The sequence below is a fragment of the Oncorhynchus kisutch genome, linkage group LG13, assembly GCF_002021735.2.
Source record: "Oncorhynchus kisutch isolate 150728-3 linkage group LG13, Okis_V2, whole genome shotgun sequence".
In the NCBI taxonomy this organism is placed as follows: Eukaryota; Metazoa; Chordata; class Actinopteri; order Salmoniformes; family Salmonidae; genus Oncorhynchus; species Oncorhynchus kisutch.
In genome coordinates this window covers 70,551,005-70,561,045 of record NC_034186.2, presented here as the reverse complement: position 1 = coordinate 70,561,045, position 10,041 = coordinate 70,551,005, and the positions used below count along the sequence as shown (strand labels likewise).

The 10,041-nt window shown below is 46.4% G+C and overlaps 1 protein-coding gene across 1 annotated transcript in view; it reads right to left on the bottom strand.

Annotated features, from left to right (window-relative positions):
• LOC109901651 (cell adhesion molecule 4-like) overlaps positions 1-7,237 on the bottom strand; it is a 32,838-nt gene extending 25,601 nt beyond the window's left edge. The window contains 1 exon segment of the mRNA XM_031838018.1: positions 5,532-7,237. Coding sequence (XP_031693878.1) covers positions 5,532-5,613 — 82 coding nt within the window. The 5' untranslated portion in view covers positions 5,614-7,237.
• Between the last annotated feature and the right edge of the window lie 2,804 nt (positions 7,238-10,041).

The following is a 10,041-nucleotide window of genomic DNA, read 5'->3' as shown; positions in this document are numbered from 1 at the left end:
TCTCTCTCTGTCTGTCTGCCTCTCTCTCTGACTCAGGGGTATCTCTCATTCCCGCATGGTTCTATCTCCACACTCTCCATCACTAAATGTGATTTGTTCTGCAGCTCAAGTCTGCAGTATAATCATCCTGTTTTGTCCAGGACAGGGAGAAAGGGAGAGAGAGGGAGAGGGATTGAGAGAGAGGACATGAGGACAAACAGATGAAATTGGAAGAATGTTATAAGAAATGTCTGATTTTCCTCTCTCATCTCAGGCCTTCTCTTTTCCTCTAATCCTCTCTCACTCTCTCACTCACTCTCTCAACACCCCTCTGAGTTAACAGCAGAATCATGTACCCCCTTTGTGTATTTCTCTCTCTCTCTCTCTTTCTCACACATCCACTCTTCCTCATTACACTCCTCTCTTCTCACTGCTCCTCCCTTCTCTACCTCATGTCACATCCCTGTTCATCCTTCCCATCCTTCTCAAAGCTATGTTTGACCTTGATGTTCTTTATGACCTTCAACATATTTCCATGACCCCATTCCCTCTCTCTCTACCACTCCGCTCATCTCATCTCTCTACCACTCTGCTCATCTCTACCACTCCACTCATCTCTCTCTACCACTCTGCTCATCTCTCTCTACCACTCCACTCATCTCCTCTCTCTCTACCACTCCACTCATCTCCTCTCTCTCTACCACTCCGCTCATCTCTCTCTCTACCACTTCGCTCATCTCATCTCTCTCTCTCTACCACTTCGCTCATCTCATCTCTCTCTACCACTCTGCTCATCTCATCTCTCTCTACCACTCTGCTCATCTCATCTCTCTCTACCACTCCGCTCATCTCATCTCTCTCTACCACTCCACTCATCTCTCTCTACCACTCTGCTCATCTCATCTCTCTCTACCACTCCACTCAACTCATCTCTCTCTCTACCACTCTGCTCATCTCATCTCTCTCTACCACTCCACTCATCTCATCTCTCTCTACCACTCCACTCATCTCATCTCTCTCTACCACTCCGCTCAACTCATCTCTCTCTCTACCACTCTGCTCATCTCATCTCTCTCTACCACTCCACTCATCTCATCTCTCTCTACCACTCCCCTCATCTCATCTCTCTCTACTGCTCATCTCATCTCTCTCTACCACTCCACTCATCTCATCTCTCTCTACCACTCTGCTCATCTCATCTCTCTCTACCACTCCACTCAACTCATCTCTCTCTCTACGACTCCGCTCATCTCATCTCTCTCTACCACTCCACTCATCTCATCTCTCTCTACCACTCCACTCATCTCATCTCTCTCTACCACTCCACTCAACTCATCTCTCTCTCTACCACTCTGCTCTGCTCATCTCATCTCTCTCTACCACTCCACTCATCTCCTCTCTCTCTACCACTCCACTCATCTCCTCTCTCTCTACCACTCCGCTCATCTCTCTCTCTACCACTTCGCTCATCTCATCTCTCTCTCTCTACCACTTCGCTCATCTCATCTCTCTCTACCACTCTGCTCATCTCATCTCTCTCTACCACTCTGCTCATCTCATCTCTCTCTACCACTCCGCTCATCTCATCTCTCTCTACCACTCCACTCATCTCTCTCTACCACTCTGCTCATCTCATCTCTCTCTACCACTCCACTCAACTCATCTCTCTCTCTACCACTCTGCTCATCTCATCTCTCTCTACCACTCCACTCATCTCATCTCTCTCTACCACTCCACTCATCTCATCTCTCTCTACCACTCCGCTCAACTCATCTCTCTCTCTACCACTCTGCTCATCTCATCTCTCTCTACCACTCCACTCATCTCATCTCTCTCTACCACTCCCCTCATCTCATCTCTCTCTACTGCTCATCTCATCTCTCTCTACCACTCCACTCATCTCATCTCTCTCTACCACTCTGCTCATCTCATCTCTCTCTACCACTCCACTCAACTCATCTCTCTCTCTACGACTCCGCTCATCTCATCTCTCTCTACCACTCCACTCATCTCATCTCTCTCTACCACTCCACTCATCTCATCTCTCTCTACCACTCCACTCAACTCATCTCTCTCTCTACCACTCTGCTCTGCTCATCTCATCTCTCTCTACCACTCCACTCATCTCATCTCTCTCTACCACTCCACTCATCTCATCTCTCTCTACCACGCCGCTCATCTCATCTCTCTCTACCACTCCACTCAACTCATCTCTCTCTCTACCACTCTGCTCATCTCATCTCCTCTTACCACTCCGCTCATCTCTCTCTACCACTCCGCTCATCTCATCTCTCTCTACCACTCTGCTCATCTCATCTCTCTCTACCCAACTCCACTCATCTCATCTCTCTCTACCACTTCGCTCATCTCATCTCTCTCTACCACTCCGCTCATCTCATCTCTCTCTACCACTCCGCTCATCTCATCTCTCTCTACCACTCCGCTCATCTCATCTCTCTCTACCACTCCGCTCATCTCATCTCTCTCTACCACTCCGCTCATCTCATCTCTCTCTACCACTCCGCTCATCTCACTCTCTCTACCACTCGCTCATCTCATCTCTCTCTACCACTCCGCTCATCTCATCTCTCTCTACCACTCCGCTCATCTCATCTCTCTCTACCACTCCGCTCATCTCATCTCTCTCTACCACTCCGCTCATCTCATCTCTCTCTACCACTCCGCTCATCTCATCTCTCTCTACCACTCCGCTCATCTCATCTCTCTCTACCACTCCGCTCATCTCATCTCTCTCTACCACTCCGCTCATCTCATCTCTCTCTACCACTCCGCTCATCTCATCTCTCTCTACCACTCCGCTCATCTCATCTCTCTCTACCACTCCGCTCATCTCATCTCTCTCTACCACTCCGCTCATCTCATCTCTCTCTCTACCACTCCACTCATCTCATCTCTCTCTACCACTCCGCTCATCTCATCTCTCTCTACCACTCCGCTCATCTCATCTCTCTCTACCACTCCCTCATCTCATCTCTCTCTACTGCTCATCTCATCTCTCTCTACCACTCCGCTCATCTCATCTCTCTCTACCACTCCGCTCATCTCATCTCTCTCTACCACTCCCTCATCTCATCTCTCTCTACTGCTCATCTCATCTCTCTCTACCACTCCACTCATCTCATCTCTCTCTACCACTCCACTCATCTCATCTCTCTCTACCACTCCGCTCATCTCATCTCTCTCTACCACTCCACTCATCTCATCTCTCTCTACCACTCCGCTCATCTCATCTCTCTCTACCACTCCCCTCATCTCATCTCTCTCTACTGCTCATCTCTCTCTACCACTCCCCTCATCTCATCTCTCTCTACTGCTCATCTCATCTCTCTCTACCACTCCACTCATCTCATCTCTCTATCACTCCGCTCATTTCATCTCTCTCTACCACTCCGCTCATCTCTTTCTCTACCACTCCACTCATCTCTCTCTACCACTCCACTCATCTCATCTCTCTCTACCACTCCACTCATCTCTCTCTACCACTCCGCTCATCTCTCTCTCTCTTCCACTCCGCTCATCTCTCTCTCTACCACTCCACTCATCTCATCTCTCTCTCTCTACCACTCCGCTCATCTCATCTCTCTCTACCACTCTGCTCAACTCTCTCTCTCTACCACTCCGCTCATCTCATCTCTCTACCACTCCGCTCATCTCATCTCCCGCTCTTCCAATCCCTTCTCTCTTTACCTCTCTCTGTTTTCCATCAGTGTGTAGCTAAAGCTGGTTAGCCATGGTGTTTATGAGGAGCCGTCACATCCCAACACTGCTCTGGCGACGACTGCCACACAAAACAAGGGCAGCTTAAGGAAAATGTACACGTTACACGTTGATACCACGCTGGAGATTCACAGCGGCCAAGAGGAGAGAGTCTTAACACCCCCCCCCCCCCCCCCCCCGCATCAATCCCTCTACCTGGCCAGTCTCCCTCCTCCTGCTCACTGCTCACCCAAAACTGCTTCATTGGCAGGAATTATTTAACCCAGCCTACTTGCCAAGGCTAAAAACTAATTCTCTCTCTCTTTCCATCCCTCTTCCTCATTCTCTCACTCTTCTACTGTCATCTATTCCCTCCCTCCCACCATCCCATGCCACGAAATGTCCCTGTGTAGATCCAATATGCAAATTCGGCAATCCAGATTTTGATTGGCTTGAAGGAAGTGGACGCGTTGCAGCCATGGTTATTTACAGAACATCTCTGCATATTAATACGCTGCTTGAGCCCAAATAGAATGATGACAGGATCTATTCATGGTGTCAGTGGTGCTACCAGTGATCCTAATCATAGATCAAAGACAGGGGAAACACTGGCTCTCCTGCCCACAGTGATCCTAATCATAGATCAAAGACCGGGGAAACACTGGCTCTTCTGCCCACAGTGATCCTAATCATAGATCAAAGACAGGGGAAACACTGGCTCTCCTGCCCACAGTGATCCTAATCATAGATCAAAGACAGGGGAAACACTGGCTCTCCTGCCCACAGTGATCCAGAAAGACAGTGAGCCCAGGAAACACTGGCTCTCCGGCTCTCCTGATTCCTGGGCTCATTGTCTTTCTATCCCTCCCTCTTGCTTATCTTCCTTTTTCTCACTCTCTCCATCCCTCTACCAGTCTGTCTCTCTTTCTCTCTCTCTCCTCTGGTCAAAGTTTATTTTGTGGTGTACTTCCGAAGGCTCTCAGAGGCTGTGATCTCTCTCTCTCTGGGATAATTGTGGCCAACACGTGATAATGGGAAGATCGGGAGACTTATATCTCTCTCTCTCGCCTCTTTTAACTGTACTCCTCCATCCTGGTTTGTGTTTCCACATTTCCCCAGTCCTACAGTCCCACGGGTGTATCCCTCCTCTCTATAGCACTCTGCTCATACATAATGCTCATTGGAAATTCACACCTAAATCAGAGATTTGAGAGTTCATTCACACTCTGCTTTTCTCTCGGTCCACTATCTTTCTGTCCCTACGTGAATTGTCTTCAATTTCCCTCACTCTATAGCTTTTCCCCATTTTACATGACATTTATTAAGTCTCCCGATCTTCCCATTTTCACATGTTGGCAACAATTATCCCACTGAGAGGTGAAAGATGGAGAAAGATAATCTAGCTTGATGTAGTGAGGTGAGTCAGTGTTTGTACAGATGTAGGGTCTTACATGTGAGCCAGTTTGCTACAGCAGGGAAATCCTACAGCAACAGGAAATGTGAATTATTATGTGGATTGTAAATTAATGGATATTTTTGTAGGGGGTGATACATTTTTTTGTGAGGGAATATCAAGCCTGAAATTTCAAAGTAGAAATTACAAACTTCAGAAGCCTTTCCAAAGCTCAAATACACCCACTATCCATTTAAAATGTCCTGCATTGCAGGAAAGTTCTGCAACAGCGTGATGAAATGAAGATCCTCCGTCTGTGTGTAAGTTAGTGTGTGTCATCGTGTGTATGTGTGAATGTACAGTACGTAGATTTTCAGTGAAAGCACATTGAACGTCCATTGCGCAAGTGTGTGGTGTGCACGCGCATGTGTGTGTGACTTACGCGCAAGGCAGAGCAGGAGCAGGGCACGCAGGGAGAGGGAGAGGGGGGTTGGGAGGAGGAGAGATCTCGGGCCAGGCCTCATTGTGTATTGAGCCTCAGTAGCTGTCTGATCAATGCTTCCTCTGTGACACAGGACACAGGCGCCGTGCAACAGAGCAGAGCACAGCAGAGCACAGCAGAGCACAGCTAGGGCTGTAGTGACACACAACAAAGCCGGGGTTTTACCAGTACACAACACACACGTTTCTTCAGAGCTGTAGTCTTTTGATAAAACACCACCGATCTAACACCACAGCGTCGATCTAGAATGTCTTACAACGTTGCTGCGAACTATCAGCACACAATTAGCCAGATGACTGTCTGCCAACAGAGCTGCTCTGCTGTGTAGGACTACATAACTAAACATCAAATCAATGGAGCAAAGCAATGATACAAACCAACAGGCTAGAACCACTCAAATGGCAAACCACAGACCAGAATCCCAACACCAAACAAACCAATATCTTTACTCTACATCAGCCAGACAGACACATCGGAGTAAACCATCTGAAACAAGCCATTATACTGTTTCTGTACCCATATCTCTCAACTCGGGGCTCCATCCCCACACATGATACTTTTGACAACACAAACACGTCATCAGCTAAATTGTCTCCCACGGTTCACTATCACACATCACCGTCTCCAACTGTGATGGTAACTGCTTTACAAATGACTACAGTCTCCCTGTGTGATATAAACACCCTACAGGATCACACGTACAGCATTACTCTATAGGCTACATCTCTCTCTCTCTCTATCCGTCCCACTGTAGAGATGTAACGTGTATGTATGTCAACCCTCTGTATGTTTATACAGGATCACAATGTCTCTCTCTGCTGCACACGGCTGCTTCCAGTCACTATGTTCAGTCCCTGTGTTGAGTCTCGTGTTCACTGCTCGCTCCGTCAGTGAGCTCAGTTCAGCTGCTGCGGTCCGTGTGGAGTTGGTTGTTGGTTCTGATTGGCGGCTCCTAATGCAGCAGCGGCGAGGGCCCGGCCCGGAGAGCGTATAACTTACTGAGGGTGACCTGCAGTAGCACACACCTCGCTGAACACCGTCTGATTGAGGAGAACAGCGGTGTCATCCCCAGATTGCTACAAAGTCCTCTGCCTTCTGTCTGCAATTAGCCAGTCAATGCTACCACTACCCACCGTGGGCCCTGGCACTGTCAATGCTACCACTACCGCACCGTGTGCCCTGGCACTGTCAATACTACCACTACCGCACCGTGTGCCCTGGCACTGTCAATACTACCACTACCGCACCGTGGGCCCTGGCACTGTCAATGCTACCACTACCGCACTGTGGGCCCTGGCACTGTCAATGGCACTGAAGTAGCATGGAACCTCCAAGTCCCTAACAGCAACCACACCAGAACCTGACACCAAGGAAATTGCTCTGTGCTCTCTGTCGTTGTAGCTCGGAAAGGATATTGTCCCTCTGATCCAAACAAAGTAGATTCTGTGTTTTCTCTTCTTGTCTCATCCCCCTCTCGTTGTGGTTGTTTTGTTATCTTGTCGTCCCCTCTCTCTCTATCCTCAGTCAGGTCAATATAGTGGGACAGTGCTTTAGTTTCTGGTTGTTTCCGCTTCCTCCTCCTCTTCCCCTCTGTCGTTCAGTATATGTTCAGTATATGTTCAGTATATCCCAGAGTAATGTCAGCTGTCTATCTGTCCGTCTGTGTCTGGTTTATATAACCCCTGTTCTCCTCCCACAGCCTGCCTGCTTCCACTCTCTATCAGTGTGTGTAAGTGTGTGTGTGTTAGTCCGCGGATGCATATTTAGCATTTTAGTTATTTTGTGAAGGTTTGGGGTGTGGATGCGACAATGACTGTCTTTCAGGTCAGGGAACAGTGGCTATGTCTGTAACCGCCCAGCAGTCCATTCAGACAGGGTATATAGCTGGGTCTGTTAAGGATGTTTAGTGGCAAGGCCTTCTTCCCCTACAATCCCTCAGTTGAAACCCAGAGACAGAGAGGAAGAGAGACAAACAGAGGCCTCATAGAGGTCCTCTTTGTCCAATGACCTGTTTTATAGCTGCTGTATTAAGACAGTCCATAATGGCTGCATGTGTGTGTGTCTGTATGTGTGTTCTCACAACAGTGTGTGTGTGTGTGTGTCTGTATGTGTGTTCTCACAACAGTGTGTCTGTATGTGTGTTCTCAGAAGTGTGTGTGTGTGTCTGTATGTGTGTTCTCAGAACAGTGTGTGTGTGTGTGTGTCTGTATGTGTGTTCTCAGAACAGTGTGTCTGTATGTGTGTTCTCAGAACAGTGTGTGTGTCTGTATGTGTGTTCTCAGAACAGTGTGTGTGTCTGTATGTGTGTTCTCAGAACAGTGTGTGTGTCTGTATGTGTGTTCTCAGAACAGTGTGTGTGTCTGTATGTGTGTTCTCAGAACAGTGTGTGTGTCTGTATGTGTGTTCTCAGAACAGTGTGTGTGTCTGTATGCGTGTTCTCAGAACAGTGTGTGTGTCTGTATGTGTGTTCTCAGAACAGTGTGTGTGTCTGTATGTGTGTGCTCAGAACAGTGTGTGTGTCTGTATGCATGTTATTAGAACAGTGTGTGTGTCTGTCTGCGTGTTATTAGAACAGTGTGTGTGTGTCTGTATGTGTGTTATTAGAACAGTGTGTGTGTGTCTGTATGTGTGTTATTAGAACAGTGTGTGTGTGTCTGTATGTGTGTTATTAGAACAGTGTGTGTGTGTCTGTATGTGTGTTATTAGAACAGTGTGTGTGTGTCTGTCTGTGTGTTATTAGAACAGTGTGTGTGTGTCTGTATGCATGTTATTAGAACAGTGTGTGTGTGTCTGTATGCATGTTATTAGAACAGTGTGTGTGTGTCTGTCTGTGTGTTATTAGAACAGTGTGTGTGTGTCTGTCTGCGTGTTATTAGAACAGTGTGTGTGTGCCTGTATGCATGTTATTAGAACAGTGTGTGTGTGTCTGTCTGCGTGTTATTAGAACAGTGTGTGTGTGTCTGTATGTGTGTTATTAGAACAGTGTGTGTGTGTCTGTCTGCGTGTTATTAGAACAGTGTGTGTGTGTCTGTATGTGTGTTATTAGAACAGTGTGTGTGTCTGTCTGTGTGTTATTAGAACAGTGTGTGTGTGTCTGTATGCATGTTATTAGAACAGTGTGTGTGTGTCTGTATGTGTGTTATTAGAACAGTGTGTGTGTGTCTGTATGCATGTTATTAGAACAGTGTGTGTGTGTCTGTATGTGTGTTATTAGAACAGTGTGTGTGTCTGTATGCATGTTATTAGAACAGTGTGTGTGTGTCTGTATGTGTGTTATTAGAACAGTGTGTGTGTGTCTGTCTGCGTGTTATTAGAACAGTGTGTGTCTGTCTGTATGCATGTTATTAGAACAGTGTGTGTGTGTCTGTATGCATGTTATTAGAACAGTGTGTGTGTGTCTGTATGTGTGTTATTAGAACAGTGTGTGTGTGTCTGTATGCATGTTATTAGAACAGTGTGTGTGTGTCTGTATGTGTGTTATTAGAACAGTGTGTGTGTCTGTATGCATGTTATTAGAACAGTGTGTGTGTGTCTGTATGTGTGTTATTAGAACAGTGTGTGTGTGTCTGTCTGCGTGTTATTAGAACAGTGTGTGTCTGTCTGTATGCATGTTATTAGAACAGTGTGTGTGTGTCTGTCTGTATGCATGTTATTAGAACAGTGTTTGTGTTTGTGTGTGTGTCTGTATGCGTGTTTTTAGAACAGTGTGTGTGTCTGTGTGTGTCTGTATGCATATTATCAGAACAGTGTGTGTGTCTGTATGCATATTATCAGAACAGAGTGTGTGTCTGTGTGCGTGTTCTCAGAACAGTGTGTGTGTCTGTATGTGTGTTTTCAGAACAGTGTGTGTGTCTGTATGCGTGTTTTCAGAAGTGTGTGTATGAATATTATCAGAACAGTGTGTATGTATATTATCAGAACAGTGTGTATGTATATTATCAGAACAGTGTGTATGTATATTATCAGAACAGTGTGTATGTATATTATCAGAACAGTGTGTATGTATATTATCAGAACAGTGTGTATGTATATTATCAGAACAGTGTGTATGTATATTATCAGAACAGTGTGTATGTATATTATCAGAACAGTGTGTATGTATATTATCAGAACAGTGTGTATGTATATTATCAGAACAGTGTGTATGTATATTATCAGAACAGTGTGTATGTATATTATCAGAACAGTGTGTGTGTCTGTACGTTAATTACGTTAATTTGTCACGCGCCGAATACAACAGGTGTAGAAATAAAACAACAGTAAAAAGACAGGCTATATACAGTAGCAAGGCTATAAAAGTAGCGAGTCCGGGTAGCCATTTGATTACCTGTTCAGGAGTCTTATGGCTTGAGGGTAAAAGCTGTTGAGATGCCTTTTGGTCCTAGACTTGGCACTCCGGTACTGCTTTCCATGCGGTAGTAGAGAGAACAGTCTATGACTGGGGTGGCTG